The sequence below is a fragment of the Danio rerio genome, chromosome 17 (genome assembly GCF_052040795.2).
Source record: "Danio rerio strain M-AB ecotype USA chromosome 17, GRCz13ab, whole genome shotgun sequence".
NCBI classification, from domain to species: domain Eukaryota; kingdom Metazoa; phylum Chordata; class Actinopteri; order Cypriniformes; family Danionidae; genus Danio; species Danio rerio.
This window is the reverse complement of record NC_141037.1, coordinates 48646010-48672019: the sequence shown is the minus strand read 5'-3', so window position 1 is coordinate 48672019 and position 26010 is coordinate 48646010. Positions and strand designations below refer to the sequence as shown.

General features: G+C 34.8%; 2 protein-coding genes across 24 annotated transcripts in view; both read right to left on the bottom strand.

Moving 5' to 3' along the window:
* Nucleotides 1-602, bottom strand: part of msh4 (mutS homolog 4) — a 31229-nt gene extending 30627 nt beyond the window's left edge. Inside the window, exon 1 of one of the 4 annotated variants that reach the window (XM_087291009.1) lies at nucleotides 181-602. The gene's annotated coding sequence lies outside the window, so the exon portion shown is untranslated. The remainder of the gene's footprint in view (nucleotides 1-180) is intronic. The other 3 variants (XM_087291010.1, XM_087291011.1, XM_087291012.1) reach the window with 3 other exon arrangements.
* A 2137-nt stretch (nucleotides 603-2739) lies between these two features.
* On the bottom strand, nucleotides 2740-25991 carry amy2al1 (amylase alpha 2A-like 1). 20 transcript variants are annotated; one of them, XM_087288751.1, is made up of 13 exons: nucleotides 25938-25991; nucleotides 25552-25623; nucleotides 21687-21824; nucleotides 21111-21303; nucleotides 19557-19703; nucleotides 18142-18339; nucleotides 15565-15795; nucleotides 15353-15486; nucleotides 10520-10642; nucleotides 10339-10438; nucleotides 6304-6425; nucleotides 6088-6213; nucleotides 2740-2998 (listed from the first exon to the last, which is right to left on the bottom strand). In XM_087288751.1, exons 4-13 carry the CDS (start codon nucleotides 21291-21293, stop codon nucleotides 2809-2811), a joined length of 1554 nt encoding a protein of 517 aa, XP_087144877.1. In that variant the 5' UTR covers nucleotides 21294-21303; nucleotides 21687-21824; nucleotides 25552-25623; nucleotides 25938-25991; the 3' UTR covers nucleotides 2740-2808. The 20 variants fall into 20 exon arrangements, with proteins under 20 accessions (XP_087144877.1, XP_087144883.1, XP_087144890.1 ...); XM_087288757.1 differs by having other exon boundaries at nucleotides 21111-21283; XM_087288764.1 differs by having other exon boundaries at nucleotides 21111-21247.
* Between the last annotated feature and the right edge of the window lie 19 nt (nucleotides 25992-26010).

Below are 26010 nucleotides of genomic sequence, written 5' to 3'. Positions count from 1 at the left end.
TGCATCTTTTTGCGCAACTGAAACTCTGCAAATTTCAACTTCACGTCAATTTTTTTTATTTAAATAGTTATAGATTAAGTATACGTCTTTAAAGTGTGTTTCTGGTGTCAGTGTCATGATAACGAAGTGGCTTGAAATTAATTCGGCTATTTTATGGGGTAAAACGAGCTTATTTCTTACCTCAGGAAAAGTCAAAACATTAACGGCTGCACGCCTGCACTGACGATGGCGTTCATTTTTCGCGCCACTACGTTACAGGCTATGTTGAATCCGGACACTTACCCATTCACCAGGGACTTCTTGTCAAAATTTAGTTTACTCAAATTGTTAAACATTAAATACTGTAACAAAGTCTGCAATTATTACGATAACGCGGATGGCCTAGAGATATAGTAAGCAGTTTGTTATATTTTTGCTTAATATTAGATACTTTTAATAATTGTGGCGTTTCTTTTTATCTTTTTAGGAATGATGGTGTATAATATCAGCTATGTATTTTCTTATAATTTCAATTTAAATATACATGTCTATTTGTTTTTTTTTATTACAGGCAGAGGCGCAAAAAGGGGGTATGCATATGATGCGGCGCATGAAGGGCGCGCGCCTCATGGGGGACGCCATTGTGCCAAAACTGTTTTTGAAGTTAAAAGTTTCAAATATTATTTTTTTTTGTTAATGTCTATGTTGCATTTTATACGAGTATAATATAATATTTATTTTATTCAATTAAAAAAAAAATCACACCACCCCTCCCCCTCCGTTGACGATTTGATTGATCCGTTGCAGCTGGATAAAAATAGAAAATAATATTTGGATTAAAAAAAGTCCCCTATATAAATTGTATGATGATTATAACGCTTCTTAACCCTGTTAAAACTCACACATGAATAGTCAGAATATTCACATTTTTAAAAACTGAAATGTTAATTAATCCTTCTATCAAGATCTATTTTTATACCATGTTTTATAAATTTATTATGTATCATATTGATACATCAGGCCTTTTGGTGATTTTTTTAAAATTTGGTGATTTTTTTTATTTTAGTTACAAAAAAAGTTACATTTTACATTTTGACAAAGTTTACCATTTCAGGCAGTTTGTCTTTATTTTTTACACCAAACATTTTACAGTCTTTTTTATTTCCCTTTGTGAGAAGTGTAATAGATGTTTCAGGCAATTCTTCATGCAAAGGCAAACCTTCCACCTCTCACAGTAAGCATGTGAGAAGTGATTGCACTTTTAAGTTTTTCCCTTAGGACTCCTTAATCTATCATTTTGTTTTTGACAAATATAGTACAAAACTTACAAAAGCGAGGCATGTCAAGGTGCTATAATCATGTAGTGGGGAAAATGAAATTGAGAAGAAATTTGGGGTGGGATGAGATCTCAAGTCTTTGTGACTTAACTTAGTGTAATTACTTTTACTACTTCATACTTTTTTAGTTGTGTTCAGAACTGTGAAATGTATTTGTTTGAAGCACGTTGGCGAGAAAAAAATATCCTCAGTTTATTTATACAAAATATTTTGGGGGCAAAAAACCCGCATACCCTTCAGTAAATGTGCAGTTGCACTCTGATTACAGGACTGATGATTTGATCATTTGAATCAGTCAATGATCTTCTTCAGGGCTGCGTTTTTGTCTAAACAACATCAGTTGTTATTGTCTTTGATTAATAGTTACTATTTTTTTCTACGTAATTGTTTGATTTGCTACAATAACTGGCTTTTGTTGTAAAATTTAACAATCAACCAACCAATCAATCAATCATTGTTTTACTGGTGTAGGCCTATATATATTTTTGATTTAATGCCATGTCAGCAACCAAAGCTATTTTCATGGCAAGAACATTTCAATGATAAATGTATGCTTAAAAACAACAAACAAATAAATACATAAAGTAGATTTTCAGATTTGTACATGATAAAAATTCTAAAACATTTTCCTGGTGTCACTTTGCTAAAAATGTGTTCAAGAGAGTTCATTTTATAAATACGCCTTCTAGAATGAAAACAGGACAGTCCAGTAAAATGTGTTATACAGTAAGATGCGTTTTACTGTCTGCTAAACCAACATTGAGTAGGGTCTTCACCTTTGAGCAAAAAAACATGGTTAATCATATGTTTAACACCACATCTGGTAAAAATCACTTGATTAATTCTAGTCTTAAAATGTCTTACAACTCTGTTTGAAATTTCAGGTTGTATTTCATGCAGTTTATCATTTTGCAATGCATCCCGCTCCATTTGCCACTTATTTCAAATGTAAACATTGATAAAAGGTCTCATCTCTACGGGAGAAATTTGGTAATTGTTCACCACTTGTTTAAAATCGTTCTTAGCAGCTGCATCTGCTCGCTTATTTCCTGAAAGCCCAACATGTCCAGGATGTTTTACTAGTGTAACCAAAGTTTAACTAGTAAGGTTTTTGTAGTGAAACCATAAACACACAACTAAATATGCCTGTCCTTGTAATTGGTTGAAAAAAACTATTAAAGATTTTTGTAAATATATTTTTTTTCAAAATGAAAACTGCTTTTATATTATTGCCACTGTAAAACCAAACAAGCTATTATCATAAAACTGGAGGTCATGAGATTCAGATACAGTTTAATACAGGAGTTTTTCCTGAATCAGAAGATTGTGTTTCTGTGTAAGCCCCTGTGGCTTGTCTTTTATAATTCATGACATGATCTTAAACAATCAATGTTCTTCAACAGCAATATCATCACACTCTTGGTTTAAGTGATTCTGCTTTATTAAAAGTTTATTTTAAATTAAAATGTGTTTATTATAAATGAAACTGAATCTACAGTTTGGAGTCAGCATGGATGGCCATGAATGGATCTTCTTCTGTGTGGCAGATGCTGAAGGTGGCTTGTCCATCAGAATCCACCGTCACCTGTTTCCCTGTGCAACTGTTCCCGCTCTTGTCTCCAGAGATGATGTCACAGTACGTGCCAGAAGGCAGGCCAGTTTTCAGCGTCACATTCAGATCCCTGAGACATTCAACAAATTAAGTTAAGATGAGACACTACAGTAAAAAAACACAGCTTTTACTGCTTTTTGGAGATTTGGGGCCTTTATGGTTTGCTTATATACTGTATATTGAAAAAAATTGTTTACATCTATGACGTTTACTTTTTGGCCACAATATACAATTACAGTATACAGTTTTAAAGGCTGTTTTCATTTTTTTTTTTTTTTTGCTTTAAGGGTGCTTTCAAACCTGTGAATCGATTCAGTTGTTCCGAAACAGAGATTACAAATGTTACATTGTTGCTCTTTGCTCTTGGTGCGGTTCGCTTTCACACTGCAAAGTTTCTAATCGGACCAAAAGAGCTAAAACAAGTCACGTGCGAGTAAACTCTCCTCACATTGGTCAGAGTGTCAGGATTTATTTTGCAGTGTCCCACTAAGCTGTCAGGAGAGGTGGTGGTTTAGTGGTGATTGACAGGGTGCGTGCGCGACATGTCTGAGGAGAGATGCGGTGGGGAGGGGTGAGAAAAGTGCGAGACGATGCCTATTTGAGGACCGGGAGGGAGACGCGAGATTACCGGGAGATTATCACTCGTTTGCGGACACCTGGAGACTCGCAAAACTTCCCACCCTACTCATAATTCTCTCTTCATATAGCCGTATGCCTATTACATATCCATAAAGCACTGTGATATAACCATGCTCGGATTGGATCGCTTTCTCTCTGCAATCGAACTGCTCTAGGGTTCATTTCAATCGAGCCGAGACCACATCACTCAGGTGGTCTCGGTGCGATTACTTTAGCGCGGAACAGAGCGCGATTGCCCTGTTCACATATGCCAAACGAACTGCGCTAACTGGGCAAACGAGACAGGTTCCAAAACAAAAGCGTAGGTGTGAAAGCACCCTGTTTCGCGAGTCTCCGGATGCTCGCAAGCGAGTGATAATCTCCCGTTAATCTCGCGTCTCCCTCCCATTCCTCAAATTTCCTACGTCAGGCACCCTTCTCACCGCATTTCTCCTCACTCTTCAGACACGTCGCGCGCACCTTGTCAAACACCACCAAACCACCACCTCTCCTGACAGCTGAGCATGACTCTGCAAAATAAACCCTGACACTCTGACCAATGTGAGGAGAGTTAACTCACACATGACTTGTTTTAGCTCTTTTGGTCCGATTAGAAACTTTGCAGTGTGAAAGCGAACCGCACCAAGAGCAAAGAGCAACAATGTAACATTTGTAATCTCTGTTTCGAAACAACTGAATCGATTCACAGGTGTGAAAGCACCTTAAGTCTCCACTTCAACAGCACCTACACTCACCAGCCACTTTATTAAATACACCTGTACAACTGCTTGTTAATGCAAATTTCTAATCAGCCAATCACAAGGCACCAAGTCAATGTATTTAGGCATTTAGACATGATCAAGACGATCTACTGCAGTTCAAACTGGGGTAGAAAGGTGATTTAAGGGACTTTGAATATGGCATGGTTGCTGTGTACAATTTACACAGACTCCCCAAAATTGGACACGGAAGATTGGAAAAACGTTGCCTGATCTGATGAGTCTCAATTTCTGCTGCAACATTCGGATGGTAGGGTCAGAATTTAGCTTCAACAACATGAAAGCATGGAGTGGGGGATATTTTCTTGGCACACTTTGGGCCCATTAGTACCATTTGAGCATCATGTCAACACCACAGCCTACCTGAGTAATGTTGCTGACCATGTACATCCCTTTATGACCACAGTGTATCGTGGTACATCAGTAAGCGTAAATCATCTCAGACTGGTTTCTTGAACATGACAATGAGTTCACTGTACTCAAATGGCCTCCACAGTCACTAGATCTTAAACCAATAGGAGTACATTTAGGATGTGGTTGAATGGGAGATTCAATCATGGATGTGCAGCTGACAAATCTGCAGCAACTGTGTGATGCTATCATGCCAATATAAACCATAATCTATAAGGAATATTTCCAGTACCTTGCTGAATCTTTGCCACAAAGGATTAAGGCAGTTTTGAAGGCAAAAGGGGGTCCAACCTGATACTAGTAATTGTACCTAATAATGTGGCTAGTGAGTGACTTCCAGCCTCTGGGGCCTAAACTGCAGCTCTGCACGAGACATTGGAGAATAAGGAGAATTGGTCACGCCCAACTGAACCTGGTTTCTCTTGAGTTTTTTTCCCTTCACTTTCATCAATTGGTGAAGTTTGTTCCTCACCGCTGTGGCCACTGGCTTGCATGTTCAGGATTTGTGAAGCTGTGCATCGATGGATTTGTTTCTCAGTGTTTGCACTTTCAGGATTGAAAATTAAACCTATCTGAACAGAACTTAAACCCTGAAAACTAGACTGATACTGTTTCAATTTACTATAATCTTCTATGTGAAACTGCTTTGACACAATCTACATTGTAAAAGTGCTGTAGAAATAAACTAATTAAATTGAGTTAAAGTTTATTCAACATATAAATTAAAAATTTTTTTTATGGAGGGATGTTTTCATACATGATACACCTGATTATAAACAACAATATATTCTACAAAAATTATTTTTTTTATTTTTGTAATTATATTGAGATTTCAAAAATCCACTCCAACTCTAAAATGTAAATAAATAAATAAACAATAATTTTGTACCTGACTGTTCAGTTGTATGGCTTTATTTCTGTATTTTTAAACATATTTAAAGAAATACTTTTTTACATTCAAATAACATTTTAAAATAAATGCAATGCTTGATATAATTAACTAATAATAAAGTAGGAAAATATAGTGATAACTACAGTTATGCCCTATATAGTTATATCTATGCCTTTAATTGTAATTGTACTGTATACAATTTTATTTATTGTATTTATTTAATTTAAAAATTCTACTTTTTGTCTCAATATTATGTTATGCACATAGGGTCTGAAAGTAATGCAGTTTCAATTTTCTGTATGTCCTGTACATGTGGATGAATTAACATCAAAGCTGACTTTGACTTGACTTATGTTTGCATCTTTCGGTGTCTTGCATTAAGCATGTAGTAATGTGATAAATGTGTTTTATTACACTGTGATGTTCATTCCTCATGTATGAGCTCTGCCTGTTTCTCACCAATCATCATTATTGATGACAATGAAGCCCTTGCTGCCGCGGCTAAAGGCGATCTGATTATTATTGTTGTCCCACCAGTTGGAGAGTGGCTGACCGTTGACCACATTACGGAAAATCACCATATTCCTGGCAACAAAGGAAGCACATGAAGACTGTTGGTATGTGACAGTGACTTCAGCAAGATTAGTATAGCAGAAAAAAAAACATCATAGCTACCTAATTTGACGCCATCTGTGCTCACATATCCAGTTGTCTCCACAGGTGGAGTCTGGGTTGATGGGCACTGACTTTGTGGATCCATCGGCATTGCTAGGAGGGCCCATCCAGTCGTTCTGGTCCTGTGTTGTAGTTAAAAAAATAAAAATAAAAAAAACATACAGGATTTTGAATAATGTGTACATAAAATGTTCAGTAAGGTACTAAAGGGTTAAAACCACAACACATTAGATAATTTTAATATACAGTGGGGGGAAAAGTATTCAACTCATCATGTTTTATTCTGGGAATAATATTAATAAAGGAGCTGTTGACATGGAATTTAACCAGATTTTGGTAAAACACAAACTTGATATAACATTATAAACCCACAATATTATATAATAGAAACCCATAAAATATAACAAAACAAAAACCCCAAAACATCTGAAAAATCTAACAATGAAATGACACAAGGAGAAAGTGGTGAACAACTGAAACCTATTTAATACTTTGTATTAAAGGCTTTTTAGCTGATTGGCAACTTAAAAGCGCCTTTTATATGGAGAATGAAGTCACAAGCATTGCTCTGGTGTGAGTTTTTCACAGACTTCAACAGAGTCTTGATGGTTCTGTGGGTCTCGTCTATGAAATCTGATGTTTATTTTGTAATAATAATAATAATAATAATTCGTTACATTTATATAGCGCTTTTCTGGGCACTCAAAGCGCTTTACACAATGGGGGGGAATCTCCTCATCCACCACCAGTGTGCAGCATCCACCTGGATGACGCGACGGCAGCCATTTTGCGCCAGACCGCACACCACACACCAGCTGATTGGTGGAGAGGAGACAGAGTGATGATATGCCAATCATGATATGGGGAGGGTTAGGAGGCCATGATGGACAGAGGCCAGTGGGCAGATTTGGCCAGGATGTATTCTCTAAATTAAATGTATTCTCTATTTATTCTCTATTTAATTTAAGACAGGTGATTGGCTGGGCCATTCTACAGCTTGATATTCTTTCTCTGAAAGCATTTCAGAGTTTGTGGGGGGAAAAGTATTCAACTCATCATGTTTTATTCTGGGAATAATATAAATAAAGGAGCTGTTGACATGGAATTTAACCAGATTTTGGTAAAACACAAACTTAATATAACATAATATAAACCCACAATATTATATAATAGAAACCAATAACATAATAGAAACCCATAAAATATAACAAAACAAAAACCCCCAAAAATAAGAAAAATCTAACAATGAAATGACACAAGGAGAAAGTAGTGAACTACTGAAACCTATTTAATACTTTATATTAAGGGCTTTTAGCTGATGGCAACTTATAAGCGCCTCTCATATGGAGAATGAAGTCACAAGCATTGCTTGGGTGTTTTTCACAGACTTCAACAGAGTCTTGATGGTTCTGTGGGTCTCGTCTATGAAATCTGATGTTTATTTTGTATTTTCTATTTAATTTAAGACAGGTGATTGGCTGGGCCATTCTACAGCTTGATATTCTTTCTCTGAAAGCATTTGAGAGTTTCTTTGGTTGTGTTTTGGATCATTGTCTTGCTAAAACGTCCACCCTGGCTTCATCTTCATCATCCTGCTAATGCAGATGTTGTAGTTGTGAGACTTGAGATATCACAAAAACCTTGATGTCTTTGACAATTTAAATATAAGCTGAAAACACAGAGAGACAATCGGCTCCACAAACCCCCAGGTGGGAATGCGGGAAAACTAACTCTACTCCTTTCCTCCATTTACATTTAAAACATTTCTCGAAACCCACCTTGGTTACTCAGCCCCCTTTTTACTCTACTCGCACAGAATGGTCATTTCAAAGTCGGAATGTTCTAAATCAACCCAAGTGACTTCATCTATCATGTTTGATATCATTTGAAATGTCTCAGTGCGACTGGTACAATGGTCTTATTCCCTCAGAAATAGACATAATCAAAACAATAAATATACAACTTCAAGTATCTTTTGAACCACTGCCAAGGGTGTGCCTTTCCTATAGGCAGAAATTCTTCCACTAAATGCAAATGCCTTTTGTTATTCACACACCCCTTTCCTTGAGGGGAGTTTTGGATTTACTACTTAAGGGAAAGTTTCTAAATGTTTGAGACAATTCTGTTATCCAGATCAGCTCATAGCGCGGAACTTCATGTTCTATACTATGTATATTTTGAAGTCAGGTATGCATCTTTTGATTTTGGATATACCTTTGAGGATTTGTTGTCTTGTATTGATTGTTTATAAATTTGCTGAATAATTGGCATAATACATAATTACCTGACTATTAAAATGTTTGAACATATTTAGTTTACTCTGTAATTATTCATTTTAGTAGATTACGCTGTATCCTTGTTTCCGCACTTTCTGTGTCAGGTCAGTAGATGGACTAAAATCCATTTGAGATGAAGCATTGGGCACACTAATTGTATTTTAGGGATCCGACAAACTCTTGATATTGATTCAAGTGTACTTAGGTGGAAAGGACGTTAACTTCTGTCTAGGACAACAAGGAGTTGCATGACTAACCTAGATTGGGTACCCGACCCTTGTTTGAAAGTAATGTTATTTAAAATTAAGTGTATATGGGTAACCATGGGCTTGGCTAAAACAAAATTATTATAGAGTACAATAGTCAGTTACATTTATAATAATAGCCCTAACCTCTAATTGGAAATGATATTGTCTTTACTCAAGGGTGTACATCTAAGGAGGACTAATCAAAAATACTTTAGAATGAGCAAGCATGGGGGCGGCTATCTGAAAGTTTAATATTCAATATAATATACCTCTGATATACCTAATATACCTCTGTTTAATATTCAAGACTGATAAGAGTGTGACCGTGAGGGACGCCGTCGGCTGGTGCGATCTCTCTGAGCGACAGGAGCACCCGAATGAACAAATGTGATGGTTACGAGTGAAGATAAAAGGTTCAAACATTTATCTAAATTATATATTGATATAATCTTCTTAATGTTTTATGACTGGAGTCAAATAAAACAAAAGATAAATATATTAATATTCTAAACCACCTTGTATTCAAATTGGAGTTAGATAGGAGTTAAATTTAAAGTAAACCAACATTGTGCACTGGAAAGACTGAACAGGCATTAAACCTTCATCCACCTGTGGATACCTCCACTGGACCAACTGGGTGGACCTTACAGCAGCTAATAATAGTTTACACTGACAAAGGACAGAGGGTTGCTGAATAACACTAAGAGATTTCAGCTGCTGTCTGGGCATTCACTGCCTTTCTACAACTCCCCTTCTTCATGTGTTCAATACTTTTTTCCTGCGTCATTTTATTTTATTGCATACAGTATAACTTCACTTGTAAACAAACTCATATGGTTTTCTTTGCGTATATGGATTTCTTTGGTTGTTACCAACATCCGGTGAAAATTTCAAGTCAATTGCACCTTTAGAAATACGTTTTCTAAGAAAAACAACACGTGAATACTTATTTCCCCCACTGTGTGCTATTGAAACAATATAATTTTTCAACATAAATAAATAGTACATGCAGCTTTATTAAAAATATGTAATAAAAAATAATAGTCATTTATTTAACTTATTGAATAAATTCATAGTCAATATTGGTCAATAAAATGTAAAAAAAAAATAAACAAATAATGCTCTTTTGGAAATACATAAAAATTTTACAAATTCCAAGATCTTAATAATAATGTTTAAAGGACCCCATAATGACAATTTATTGTTTAATATAGAATTAAATAAAATATGTTTTTTTTTTATATAAACGTTTCAATCCAAATATGGTGATATACTTAAATATGTCACTTTAAAATAAAGACAGCAAGTTTCAGTATTCAGCATGAACTCCACAATTTTAAGCATAAATAATAAATCAGGAAAATCATGCCATCCTTTTTTTTGCTAATATATTTAATCACAAAACCATCCAGGTACCAACACACACAGCATCTATCTTTTTTCCTTCTCTTCATTTATGTCATAGTCATAAACAGGACAGTATAGTCATAACTTTAAGTGCAAGTATTTACCTTCCCATTCACAAAATGTCGATCCCATCGGTAGCTGGACATGACTGCTGTTACACCGTATGGATGAGCCAACATAAGTCCTGTCGCGATCTTATAAAGCCTAAAATACACAGCATAAAACAAACCACTTGCAGCAGGAATACGCATAAGCTGTCATACAAATTAAAACATTTGATTTTACCTAGAGTCCCAAAATGTCAGAACAGAAGCTCCACCAGCACCGTGGCCTCTCTGATTATCATGATTGTCCACGAAAACCAAGGCTTTATGAGAGGGCATGAACCCCCAGCCCTCTCCCCAGTTCCTAAACCAAAACACCATTTAAAAACCATTAAAGCTGAAACATGAAGTGAAATTTATTTTATAATATTACTTTTCAAGTAAAGTAACGCATTACTTAAAAAAAATAAGAAATAATATTTGAGCTTTTAAAAATAAACTGCTGCTTTAAATTAAAGTAGTCACTATGAATCACACAGTCAATGAGAGAATGAGTTCATTATTTTAAAAGTAGCAAACACATTGCTTTAAACTTTCAATAATCTGTATATACGGCATATAGAGCTCTGGGGTAAGAAAGTTCTCAGATAGTGTTATTAACGGTATAATTTTTTGATGTGTTTTTTAAAGGTAAATAAAAGTTATACAGTGTGTTGCTTATTGCAGAGATCCTCTATTAAAAAGGAAAAAAAAAACAAGTTCTGAAAGAGAACAAGCCTCAGCCAGGTAATAAAAAGTAATGCAAAAGTAATTCAAAAGTAATGTAACGCATTACTTTCCATAAAAAGTAACAAAGTAATGCAACTAGTTACTTTTTTGTAAAGTAACTCAATGTTGTAACCTAGCGCCAACCTCCCGCTCTCCCTTTTGAACCAAATACGGAAGTTACTGAAACTGCAATTCATCAAAATTGGCTCCATAATAGAGAAATTTCTATTGACACCACTGTCAAAATGGCCAACTTTACAGCAGAAAAAAAAGGTGTTTACAGCCTGATACAAAGATCGATTTTGTTTAATATTACCCTTCATGCCAACTGTGGGAGGGTGAATTTTTTTTAGAACTCATCTGTTTCATTTATTTTAGGTTATGTTAAGTCTGCATAATTAAGGGCGTGGCCACTTGAGTGACAGCTAGGTCTCGTTGGTCGCCGTCACTTCAGCTGATTCTGGCTGATTAGTTGCTGAACTCAGCATATACAGTACATCGTATGTTTTGTTATGTTTTTTGGGGACTTTACACAGTCAAATGCTTTATGGAATTACTTCTTACAATTATGATATGGCATGCTGTGTGCACTTATTTGTGCTCACAAACCATTCAAGTGGTCTCCATTTCCCAGGTGAGTGAAATTATATACTTATACCATTTCTATAAATGCGTTTGTTTTATTTAGGATCATTTATCATTTATAATTTTCTTTAGACCTGTAATGCACTCCAGAATCTGACAGATCGATTAGCTGTAGGCTCTAGAACAGTCATCTTAAATGTTGTCATCCAGTGTTATGCCTGGATTTCATAAATAACCTTGCATTTACTAACACAGACTATATTTTAAGTGTTTAAGTAATTTGTGTTTTCTTCCTGTAGAACAATTTTTAGTGGCTCTGTGTATTACAGCAGTGTTTTTAAAAGACTAAACACTTTATTGATATAGTGTACAACCAAGCACATGTGGTCAGAACACAAACGAGTCGCAGGTAATGAAGTATTAAGCGTTTCTACCGAAGACAAGCCTGTCTAAGCAAAATGTTTGGTCTCCACCGGTTGGTGCGATGATGAGCGAACAAAATGGCGATGGTTGGCAATGCCTACTTGTAGCTTCTTTTGCGTTTTTCAGAAACCAATAGGTGAGGTCACAGATACTACGTCCATATCTTTTTCAGTCTATGGTTGTAACACATTCATTTTAAAAGAAACTTTCCCCAACAACTAACACACTTTCCACAACATATGGTCTTCCAATAGCAGCACAAAATAAACCCATAACAATGGATCAAACACTGTAAGATATCGTAGATCAGCTTAACTTGCATTTCAATTTTATTACGTACACCTTGGCTAGTACTGAGTTAGACCATCTTTTCAGAACTGCCTTATTCTTCATGACAGAGATTTACCAAGGTGGCATTTCTCAAAGATTTTGTTTAATGTTTGCATGATAGAAAATATATTTTGCAGACTAATTCTAATTTTCAATTAAAAAGGTAACGAAATTAAAAAGATAAAAAGTAGACTTCTAAATTAAATTATAACTAAATACAGGGCTAAACCTGAAGTATTTTTCTTATGTACAGTAGAAAGTTTGCTTGTTGACTTATATTATTTTTTTTATTCCCATAAAAAAATAATAATAATTTAGTTATTTCTTAGCCACATTTTTCAAATAATTTGTCAAAAAGAACAAACTCTAGTTATATACATAAACTTTTTATCAGCATGCTTTTCTTTTTTTGACAATTTAAAAAAAAAAGTGACCTCACCAGGTAGCTATAAATACATGCTGTTTTTTAAAGAAATATTTATGCATGGATGTGAATAAGATAATTAAATCATATTGGTAAATAAAGTTAATAACTTTAACTTGTAAAAAGTTTTATTGAGATGGATTGCTAGTGATTGGATAGGTGTTGGCCAGATTGGGTAAATAAAACCTGTTTAAAATGATTTAAGACCTACAACACAATATTTCAGTGAATTTAAGACTTTTTAAAGCCTAAAATTTAGTTTGTGAAATTTAAGGGTGCTTTCACACCAGCTTTCGATTCAGCTGCTGGCTGCCAGTTGCTTATCGCATCAAATTCAAAGCTCTGATGTTTGCCTACAAAGCGACTTCTGGCTTTGCTCCTTCTTATCTGCTGTCACTTTTGCAGATCTATGTGCCCTCCAGAAACTTGCGTTCTGTGAATGAATGTCGCCTCGTGGTTCCATCCCAAAGAGGGAAGAAATCACTTTCGCGAACGCTCACGCTCAATCTGCCCAGTTGGTGGAATGAACTCCCTAACTGCATCAGAACAGCAGAGTCACTCTCTGTTTTCAAGAAACGACTAAAAACTCAACTATTTAGTCTCCACTTCACTTCCTAATCTGCAATTGCCTCTCTGGATATACCACTAACTGTACCCAAAAAAAAAAAAAAAAAATTACTAATACTTTCCTTCTTAGACTTTACAGACCTGAAACTTGCCTATAGCACTTCATTCAATTCATTGTTGCTCTTATAGTTGTGTAAATTGCTTCCTTGTCCTCATTTGTAATTCGCTTTGGATAAAAGCGTCTGCTAAATGACTAAATGTAAAATGTAAATGTAAGTTGTTTCGAAACAGGGATTAAAATTGTTACATTGTTGCTCTTTGCTCTTGGTGCGGTTCGCTTTCACACTGCAAAGTTTCTAATTGGACCAAAAGAGCTAAAACAAGTCACGTGTGAGTAAACTTTCCTCACATTGGTCAGAGTGTCAGGGTTTATTTTGCAGAGTCCCGCACAGCTGTCAGGAGAGGTGGTGGTTTGGTGGTGTTTGACAAGGTGCACGCGATGTGTCTGAAGAGCGAGGAGAGATGCTGTGGAGAGGGGTGAGAAGGGTGCGCGACATATTTGAGGACCGGGAGGGAGACGTGCAATTACCGGGAGATTATCACTCGTTTGCAGGCATCCGGGAGACTCCCAAACTTCCTGCCCTACTCATAATTCTCTCTTCAAATAGCCATATGCCTATTCCATAAAACACTGTGATATAACTGCGCTCTGATTGTGTCGCTGCCTCACTGCAATCAATCCGCTCCAGAGTTCGTTTCAATCGAGCCGAGACCACCTCATTCAGGCGATCTCGGAGCGATTGGTTTGGCACGGATCCTAGTGCGATTGCTGGTTTCACATATGCCAAACGAACAGCACTAACTGGGCAAACAAGACAGGTTCCGAAAAAAAAATGTAGGTGTGAAAGCACCCTAAGACACTTTAAAGAGGTGGTCCACTACGATATTATTTTTTAAACTTTAGTTGATGTGTAATGTACCTGTGTGAACATTAACAACGACTCTGAATGTAATATGCTCAAAGAGAGACACTGACTTTTACAGAGTTAGCTTAGCAAAGCCAACAGCGAACGAAGTTGTGGACTACAAAAAAATACATCTGGGTTAGTGAGATCACAAACACTTCAGGTTACGTGCATTTCCACAAGTGTACATCCTACGCAGCAAAGGGAGGTGACCAGAGGCGATCTTATGTTATAGCAGAGAAAGCTAAAATGCCGTCCAAACGCTGTTATTTTCAAAGAGCTTCTTCTGTTTCTGTATTTGGGCCTCCAAAGGACATGACACAAAGAAAGAAGTTCTCTCATTTTAATTATAATTATGTTGTTAATAATAATTATGCTTCCTAGTGACGTGAACGCAATTCGCAAATAATGGCACATTATGTTAGCTGACCAATCAGAGCCTCTTGAGGGAAGGCTTTTAGAGGAATTAGGAAATATAACAGTCATTTTCATGTTGGCTGAGTAGCTGTATATAATCAAAGTAAGATATATGAAAAAACAACGTGATTTTCTACAAATGAAGTACCAGCACACATTACTTTACAAACTTTAAACACAACCAAACCTTAAAAATACAGCTTGGACCACCCCTTTAAGACCATGTGGACATCCTGTGTATACAATATAAGGTCCCATATACAAAACAATTGCACATGCTGAAGAAAAAATGAATTAACAAATGAAATGACCATATATGGTATGTATAAAAGTAATAAAAAAAGCTTCTTTTTTATAGCAAATTAAAAGAGTTCAATTTATGTTGTGTATTAACTGAGATTGAGTAACTGAATTACTTTTTTAGACAAAGTATTCAGAAAGTAATTTTAACACAATTATAATTAAGTAATATGTAATTAATACATTTTCAAAGTAACTTACCTGGCATACTGTCAATAATAAGTGTATGTAAAAAAATAACAACAGACCACTCATTTTTAGGTTAATTGAAAACATTGAGGCAATTGCTGCTTACTTGAGATAACACAGCTTTTCCTTTTCCCATTTACGAATAACTGTTCCCAGTTTTGCGCTGTACTTAAACTCTGTGACTCTTCCAAGAGAAACATATTCACTGGCTTTAATAGGTTCCCCACCCAAGTCGATAACCTAAAAAAAGGACATGTATATTAATGCTTTTGACAGGTATTTTAGATAACTCTTGTGGTCCTGAAGGAAGAGAGATACCTCTTGATAAATAAAGGGCTTGGTGCCTGGAGAAAACCAAGTAGTGTTCAGGGTCTTGAGTCTGCTGTAGACATTACTGAGATCACCAGGCCACATGTGTTTACAAGCATCTACTCTGAATCCAGCAACACCGATGTCAATCAGCTTGTTCATGTATTCAGCCACTTTTCCCCTAACATAGTCCTTCTCCAGGGCCAGATCCAGCAGACTAACCAAGCGGCAATCTCTGACCTGATAATAAAAAAAAAAGAAATAGAAAAAATGTGTCATCAACAACAACAAAAACAAAACATCTTGAAGGGACAGTTCACGGCTTAAAAAGAATTTACATCATTTACACATACTCCAGTGGTTCTAAAACTTAATGAATTCATTTCTGCTATTACAAATGCAAATACTTTTACAATTACAATTGCAAATACTTGCAATATTGGGAGAAATGGATTTTGTTTATACCTTTATATTGTGTAACCTGACTTTTTTTATTAGATTTGTACCTGTCAGCATGACTTGCAATGACCTACATGACCAGTCAACTGTTCATTTGTCATTTTTTTATTTCCTTCTTTCTTTTTCTCTACTTTTCTTCTTTAAATGTAAAAAATGAATAAAAATACAGTTTAAAAATATTTCTGCTGATGAACAAAAAAGAAGATATTTTGAAGAATGTTGGGAACAAGCAGCCACTGACAGCCATAGTAAAAACAAAAGTACTATATAAAGCCATGTTTCCAGCCAGATATGCGAATTAAGCCTATGCCAAAAAAAAAAAAAAAAAAACTGGAATATCCCATAAAACATTATTCGTCCAATAAGTTAAAAAGAACAAAATTACCATTTCCTAATAAACTGGTGCCAAATATCAAACAGAAAAACTAAATTTGCTGGTAGGAGAATCCACTGTGGGCCCTTTTTCAAATTTGTTAAATTGCCTCAGAACGCAGTGAACACAGTTTATTTTGTGAGATGCTTTTTAGACATATACCTATCAACATTGGGATGTAAAAATTGGGATACTGCCGCGCATACCCACAAAAAAATAAAAATAAAATAATAATAATAATTCAAACCTTTCCAGAAGAACTACCAAAATGGCGACCAAAAACTCCTTAATCTGTTCAGAGCAGTTTAATTGTATATAAGCCTAGTTCAAACCATTACAAATATGGGAAGGAAATTAGCCTCAAATTATAGAATACTTAACAAACATTAGAACATAACGACACTATAATAAAAGGTTGAGCCTATTAAAATCTATTGCCTATACAGAAATGAAATCAAGTCATAAAATCTTGTTGACCTTTATTGAATTGATTTAAATACTGATTAAAGTTACTATATTTATTTAGTAAAGAGCAAATCTCTCATTTTGATACACTGTTTTGTGTGATAACAAAGCTGTCACAGTAAGAATGCACAGATCTATAATGAAAGCATTCGATTACTTTAGTAACTGTTTGTGCTCATTTTTGACAAAATTTTTGTGTTTAAAATATAACACACCAAGTCGGACATGTTTACATATTAATAAATGTATTTTTCTGTTTACAAACACAGCCAAATCCAAAAGAGTCCACTTTCGCTCCTCTACAAATCGCGTGTACAGAAGCTTCGACTTTATCACTACACATCGCATCTGTCAGTCATCAGCGATACATGACTGGACTGACTCAGTAATTGCATAGGAAGGGCAATGGTCAATGCATAGTTTGAAGGGAAATGAAGTGAATGAAGCTGTTTTAATATTAATTTCCACGTGCTTTCACGCTGAAATAAAGCAAAAGCTTAATTCTCTTGATTTATGCTACTTTCACTTTTCATAGAAAAATAAAAAATATGTGAGAAATACAGAAAAAATACTTAAATAGGATGATAGCGGGGTTAAATTGTAAAATACAGGAGAATTCCGGCAAAAAAGGAGGGTTGACAGATATGTCTTTGGGAGTGCAGACGCTTAAGATAGTTCTGGAAGATTATAAAATTAAACCACTTTAATGACAGACTTTGACTGAAGGATTTTAGAAAGACCAAAACAATGTTTTACGATATGGTCGGTCAGCTGGTTTGTCCATTAATGCATCCCTTAGTGACAATTTTTGTTGTCACACAATCTTTTAAAACAAAATCACATGACTTTTTGATGTGCATGCAAGATTTTTTTTGGTAAATGTGTTTCCATCGTAGTTCATGTGCATTTTCTATTACTGAATAAAAACTTTATCATAGTCAGTTGTTACTTGTTTGCGTATGTTCTTATATGAAAATTCTGAATTTATATCCATCATGGTGTTTTCATTAAGCATTTTTATAATATTCCAAAAAGCGCATAAAATAAGGGAATAGAAGCGTAGCTAATGGCTTTTCTTTTTTTCTTCCTATATATAGTATATCTTTCTTTGTTTTCAACAGATAAAAAGAAACTCAATCAGTTTCAGAGGATAAGTAAATCAAATTGACCAAACACCCATGAATTTTTACAGTATAATTGTAGTTACTTCATCAAATTCAGCATATTTTTTCTACACTAGTCCTAATTTATAGGCACACTGTAGAAAACCAAAACATAAACGACTTTACCTGGAAAATATCACTGTAGTTTTCAATGTCTTCATTGGCGGTTTTGCATTTATTATCGTTGAAGTCCCATGATGAGTATGGGACAGAGGGGAAGTCCTCATTCTTTGCATTAAAGTATGTTCCACAGCTGGAGTGAGTGCCTTCTCCACCAGAAGCTCCACACATGTGATTGATCACTGCATCTGCATATATGTTCACCTGTAGCAAACCAGCACACAGGAGATGAATCCATTACTTTAACTATCCTGCATTTAGGGTTATTCAGAGCCAGAAGAATATTTTTTTAAAAATGCGTTATTCTTAGTCAAAGATTGAAATTTTGCAAACATTTTTTTTTTTTACACATTTTTGTACTGCATTTTGTTGATAAACATGAAACAGGACTGTACAAGTACAGTGACATTTTTTAAAACTGTGTAGAGTAACCTTTATTAGAAATAAATATGTAGAATTCATAAATTTGGAACATTATTAAGCAATCATAAGTTCATCTTCAAAAGAGTTTCATTATTTTCTATTCACTTGAATAGGGCTAATAGTTGAATAAGAATATTATGTGACTCAGGACAATAAAATGATCTCAAAAGTCATTGTAATATTATCCAAAGATCATGTTTTATAAAAGACATTTGGTAAATTTCCTTTGTAAATATAGATAACAACATTTGTATTTGTAATATTGATCGCTTATAAATTAATTTGGACATCTTTGAAGGTGATTTTCTCAACAAAACTAATTTTGAACCCTCAGATTACAGATTTTTACATACTTTAACCACACATTAATGGAAAGCTTATTTAAGATGCATTTTAACCATATTTGGAAGGGTCATAAATATTAATGAGTTCTGCTCTGATCCACAGCTTATGCCAATGCCTGCTCTCTCTAACTCTCTCCTACACACACAAACACACACAGCATGAAGTACTCTAAAATAATCATCCTTCATTTGTCAAAAATATTTTAGCAAATTCATAAATTACCTTTTTAAATCCTTTCAAATTTTCACAGAAAGCTGTATTTTGAAGCTTTAACATATATGAAAACACAGGCAAATTAATATCAACCTCTGTGTAAATATGAGTTTTTATGTTTATTGGGATCCTGCTACACCTGTAAGACAAATAAACATGTTTTGAAGAAAGCTGATAACCAGTAACCATTGACTTCCATAGTAGGAAAAGCAAATAGTATGGAAGTCAATTGTTACCTGTTCTTGGCTTTCTTCAAAACACGTTACTAATTGTGTTTAACAGATGATAGAAACTCATACAAGTTTGGAACAAGTGAAGGGAGAGTAAATTATGACAGAAGTTTTGGTTGGTGTTAAACCACCCCTTAAAAGTTTTGGTTGGTGTTAAACCACCCCTTAAAAACCAAAGTAAAAACAAGGTTCACATTTATTTTGCATTACCCCAACATTGTTACAGCGTGCGATCATATCCTTCAGCTCTTCCTCAGTTCCTGATCTGGAGCACAGGTTGTAGCTGATTGGCTGATATCTCTGCCACCAAGGATGCCAAGGTTTTGTCAGCACAATACTTTCACTGGGAGGAGAGATCTGCAAAATCAAAGACGGCTGCTATTTACCGTTTTTAACGTTGGAGTCTTTTACCTCCTAAAGGTGCAGTATGTAACTTTGACACCCAGTGGTTGAACTAGGTATTGCACTCCTGGTTCAAAATGCATTTCCACTCCTCTCCGACTAGTCCATGGGTCCACAGGTTCACAGATTGATGTAAGTTTGTCTGACTATCTAGCCTAAAGGCTTATTTATGGCTGATTTGAACCATTCTCTAACTAAAAGCAACGCCATGCACTAGAAGAAATATTTTTTTTTATAACCAAAACCTGAAATTTCTATTTTAGAAACGGCTTCTATTTCTCACAGGGGAACAACAGAAAACTGACAATGATCACTTCATTTAGTGTTAAATGCTAATAATGTGAGTTTGAATGCCATTTTATGTTTCATTTATTGCCATAAACTAAAAGCAGCAGCAGATAGTTCACCTCAGATCTTAAAAATAAAATAAACAGTTTGAAATTGAACTTCAGAACTGTGACTCAGTGCAAACCAACACATATCAGTGATTCAGCATGTACATAATGTTAAAGAGGTTTGATATGTACTAATTAGATTATAAACCTTACCATTTCGTTGAAGTGCAGTGAGTGCACATATTCTGTGCTCCTGAATGGCTGCATTTATATTTCTGTCATGTTTTGTCTGGTGCAAAACTGCTTATCACTGCAAATTTTGTCATGTAGAGTGTTGTTGGGACACTGGGTTACAATGTAACCTGCTCACCTAATGTTTACATTTGTATTATTTATATTATTTGTTAATTGATAACCACCTTATGTGGAACACTGAATCTGCGTCTCATTTTGGAGTATGCTACTGTCCACTGGAGGTCGCATTTTGGTTGCGGGCACATGCTTTGAGAGCCTTCCTGACTGAGTAAATAAAAAATGCTGTTTTCCTCCAAGGTAACCCGGAGTGCTAAAACATAATTGACTAAACTGGGCAGGTTAAAGGGACCAAAACAGAGACAGACTTTCCGGCACGTAACTTACATTTTCAAAGCAGAATATCTGACTTCAGCATTGTTCTTCAGATAAACAAGAATGTTCACTTAGCACGTTTCTTAAATATCTGCAAACATATTATGCTGTTTTTATCTTTTAGAACAGTCAAAAACTTAAACACAGCACATTTAAAAGCTCAGAAAGATCCAAAAGATCACACATCATTCTTTCACTAGACCCAACAAAAATAAAAATGCAACACTTATGGATTATCTCAGTGGAGAAGTACTCACTAACAGATTTAGACAAATGTTTAAACAATGTCTGAGAGAAATAGGTCTTTTGTAAGCATAGAAAGAGCTTTGGTTGTGAAAATGGGAGCACAAACAAAAGTGTTACGTTTATACTTTTGTTGAGTGCAGTAAATGCACCTTACCTGTACTCCTCCATAGCCGTTTGGTGCCAGGTATCTCTCGCATTCTTTAGCTATATCTGCCCAACGCCATTCAAACAGATGAACGATGGACGTCCGGTTATGTTTAAAGTTAGTGTTGTGCTGGGAAAGACACAGTCCTACAAGAGCAGCCACAACCAGGAGCTTCATTGTCCCTTTGCGCATAAAAAAACAGCTGAGAGAGAGTTATCTAATATAAACACTAGCCAATGAATGAGGTCATATTACCCTAGATATCCTTGAGGGAAAAGTCAAAAATCAATTGTATGCTTTTAAATTATTGCCTTTTTAAGCCTAAAATGATTATAACTATAAATAAAAACCATGTTATATGAGCATTATATTGTAAATTCCCTACTATAAATATATCAAAACCTTTATTAGTAATGTGCATTGCCAAAAATAAAATTTGTACAGTTTTAAAGTCAATTTTCTTAACATTTGTGTTTTTAACCCTCAGATTGCAGCTAAATATTGTCCAATACGTTTCATGCATCAATAGAAAGCAAATTTATTTAGATTTTTGATGGTGTATAACTTTTATTTTCTTAAAATTACCTGATTTTATGGTCCAGGGTCACATATGCTGAAGAATCACCTACAGTTTGAGAGAGTCAAGAGAAGAGACAAGAGAAGTGCTGTAACCCATCTGCTGAAGAAGATGCAATTCTATTGCTGAGGAATCTTGTTTTAAATCTGCACGAAAGAAACAGTATTATTTGCTTTTATTTCTGTTTCACAATATTAGCAGATCTTGTCCTTGGCTTTTCTGAAATGATGCCAAACTTCAGAAGAGAGCAGTGAACTTTACGCCTGTGGGCTGTCAGTATTGGTTTATAGAGTTAGTTGCTTGATAAAGCTGAACAATTAAGTCAAATGATTTTTTTTTTTATTAATTATTCTATACGACAAGTTTTAAAATGAACAGAATAATTTGTAGCCAATAGGCTGTCAATAGGACTACAGTGGTAACATTTTTGGTTGATTTAAATTTGTAGCAGTATTTTCACTTTTGTGCTGTATCCTCATCACTTCATTCGTTCATTTTCCTTTGGCTTAGTCCCTTCATTTATCAGGGGTATGAACCGCCAACTTGTAAAACATGTTTTATGCAGCTATGCCGCCACCCCACCCCTTAGGGACTAAGCCGAAAAGAATGAATGACATCAACAGAGAAGGGTCCCCACTTACAAATGAGTAAATAAACTTTTCCCATTTTATAAAAGACTACTAAAACTATATGTAAATCTTTTAGAACAGGGGTCACCAACCTTTTTGAATCTGAGAACTACTTCTTGGGTACCGATTAATGTGAAGGGCTGCTAGTTTAATACACACTTCTTAAATATCAAATTTTCGCAATTTACTTTTAATTATATGCTATTATTAATAATTAATGATATTCATCCATGTGAAGACATCGATCATGTAAATGGGGAGGGGGGGTGCTATTGTACCCACTAGTAACCAGGGGTCCGTTTTACATGGATTACTCAGTTAGCTGGATTTGGTTATTGACGATTTGACACAATCCAGGGTCGTTTCATTATTTCAAACTGATCTGAGAGTTGTTGTCATAGCAACAGTTCTGCCAGCTCAAACCTGGTCGGAAGCAGGTTTAATTCATATAAACAGGATTAGATAGGGTCAGTTCAAGCAAAGATAGTACAGAAAGTATTTACCGAATTCTGATATTTTCTTACAGTAGTAGTTATATACACTTGGGAAAATAGTAAATATTTTTTTAACTAAATTTAGAAATGAAAGACTGCCACCTGGTGGTGCAAAAACAAAACTTATTGATATGAACTTTTTAGATCGCTTTAGTACAATTTGTGTATGATAATAGAGATGCATGATATGTGACTTTTTTAAAAGCAATAATACATTTATGCAGTCATAAACATGTTTCGACAATTAATATGACGGTGATTTGATGCTTCACAAAAGTTGCAGACGCCTTCACCAATATCAAAATGTTTTCGTAAACATCCAGTTATTCTTTACACCGATTAAAAAAATCGGCTACTATAATACTACTATAATAAGGAAAATCTGCTCTAACTGTAAATCTAAATAAATTGCTCTTGACACATGAAAGGGCCAATCATGCAGCCCACAACAAGGTGTAAAGTTATTTGCATATCACATTTAACAAACCGTTCACTGTGAATTTTATGTCATTTAGCTCACATGGATAATTGAATATTAATCAGATGATGTCATTACGCTGCTGTGCCGTCAGCCAATCATTGCATTGCTGATCATGATTTCGGGGATCGACAGATCAGTCCTTAACAACACACATAGCGATCTCAGATCAGTTCATCCAGACATTCTAATCTGATTCACGAACTTGTTTGAAGAACCAAATTAGCCAGAGATCAGTTATCAAGATGAACAGATCCAGGATCTGCCAAATCATCTTAGATCATTTAAGCGAGATACAAAGAACAGACCCCTGTTGCTTGGACAACAACTCTCCGATCAGCTTTCCACGTACGAAGAACAGACTCCTGGATCTTCAAAACTGATCTGAAAGTTGTTGTCATACCAACAGTTCTGCTAGCTCAAACCTGGTCGGAAGCAGGTTTAATTCATATAAACAGGAGTTGATCGGGTCAGATCAAGCAAAGATAATACAGAAAGTATGTACCGAATTCTGATATTTTCTTACAGTAGTAGTTATATACACTTGGGAAAATAATATTTTTTTAAAATATATAAAGTTATAGTTATTAATAAAATAAATAAAGTTATATATATTAATGAAACTTATGCAATCTGCATCCCCGAAATTAAAGTACAAAGACTGCCACCTGGTGGTGCAAAGAGAAAACTTATTGATATGAACTTTTTGAATCGCTTTAGTATAATTTGTGTATGATAATAGAAATGCAGAATATGTGGCTTTTTTAAAAGCAATAATACATTTATGCAGTCATAAACATGTTTTGACAGTTAATATGACGGGGATTTGATGCTTCATAAAAGTTGCAGACGCCTTCAACAATATCAAAGTCTTTAGTAAACATCCAGTTATTTTTTACACTGGTTAAAAACACGGCTACAATAATACTACTATGGCTACTATAATAAGGAAAATCCGCTCAAACTGTAAATCTAAATAAATTGCTCTTGACACATGAAAGGGCCAAGCATGCAGCCCACAACAAGGTGTGAAGTTATTATGCATCATATTTAACAAACCGTTTACTACTAATTTGATGTAATTTAGCTTGTGTAGATAATTGATTATTAATCAGATGATGTCATTACGCTGCTGTGCCTTCAGCTAATCATTGCATTGCTGATCATGATTTTGAGGATCGATAGATCAGTCCTTAACAACACACGCAGCGATCTCAGATCAGTTCATCCAGAAATTTTAATCTTATTCGCGAAATTGAAGAATCAAATTAGCCAGAGATCAGATATGAAGATTAAAAGATCTAGGATCTGCCAAATCATCTTAGATCATTTAAGCAAGGTGCGAAGAACGGATCCCTGGGTTACACTATGCAACATCAAAAAAACAACAACAAGTAAACAAATGGTCAGACTTTGATTAAAGTTTACCAAAACAATATCTTTAGAGCAGGGGTGACCAAACGTTTTCTTATGAAGGGCCAAAAACTAAACTTGATAATTTCCTAATTTATTCAATAATGTTTAAAAATGACTACAAAACATTGCTTTAAATTAACTAATATCTAGGGCCAGACGGAATCTGTGGATGTTTTTTTGCTATTTCTGCTGAGAATTTTGGTAAAAATCTGCGGATTTCTGCGGAATTATTTTGGGAGTATCGTAACTATATGCATATATGAAATAAAAAGTAATACCTTTTTAACCTTTATTTAATGTTTAAAATGCAAACCCAATTAGATTCACTTTATTTGGTAAACAAAGAAAGTCTCTCATATAATATCTCTACTAAAAGACAGAAAATATGACAGTACACAATACATTGTACAATAATCTCATGAACATTTTCATATTAGTCAATAATATTACTTTAATTACTTTAAAAAATACAAATTTACACACATTTACATAAGTAAATAAACAGAATTAATGATGGCTAAAAATCTGCGGAAATCCGCAGAATTCTGCGTGCACAGATTACGTGTGGGCCTAGAAGTATAGTATTTTTTACATTGTACAATAAACTTATTACAGTAAAAAACAAAATCTAATTTATAACAGAATTACACTAGTGTTTGTCAAGAATTTGCTTGCCAATGTGTTCTGCATAGTCCTCTTATCTGTCGAGTGATAGTATATACATACATTTTTAAAAACATTTAGATTCAGTTAGAACATTTAATAGAAACATTTAATTTCAGTTAGCTTTTTTATAGCTCAGAAATAAAGCAAACAAAATATAGAACTATAAAAAATGACGATCAAAGGCAATTACCCAAAAACTCTTCATCATGCTCACTCTCCTCTCAGATGAGATGAGATGGTGGGCCAACTCTGGGCATATCTGCTTTAAAAGATTAACTTTCAGAGATTTATCTTTCATTTAAAAAATTACAAGGTGGATAAGCAAAAGAAAGAAAGAAACAAACAAACAAACAAAAAGATTTCACACAGACTTTAACAGCATTATTTTAGATTGAGTTTTGTCCAAACGACTCATTCGTGCTACTTCAGAAACAAGTCATTTTCAGACGTTATCTTCCATTTACATAGACTCCATGTTGTTATTTTGCATATTAAAATTCTAATTAAATTATTTTGAAATGTGTTTGTATAAAGGTAACCCTAACTATTCATTTCGAAAGTCTAGTAAAATTATACCTGGATACTATTGCACCATCAAACCGTCCTCCTGCTTCACGCGGAATCCTCTCCACTCAGCCTCGTGTTCAGC

What these genes read in the sequence shown, in the direction of transcription:
- amy2al1 (XM_087288751.1), bottom strand. Translation starts at nt 21,293, where the DNA reads ATGCGCAAAGGGACAATGAAGCTCCTGGTTGTGGCTGCTCTTGTAGGA. An exon ending in CACAGATGGCGTCAAATTAG is followed by an intron (nt 6,214 to 6,303) that starts GTAGCTATGATG and finishes CTTTGTTGCCAG; the next exon opens with GAATATGGTGATTTTCCGTA. An exon ending in GTCATCAATAATGATGATTG is followed by an intron (nt 2,999 to 6,087) that starts GTGAGAAACAGG and finishes TGAATGTCTCAG; the next exon opens with GGATCTGAATGTGACGCTGA.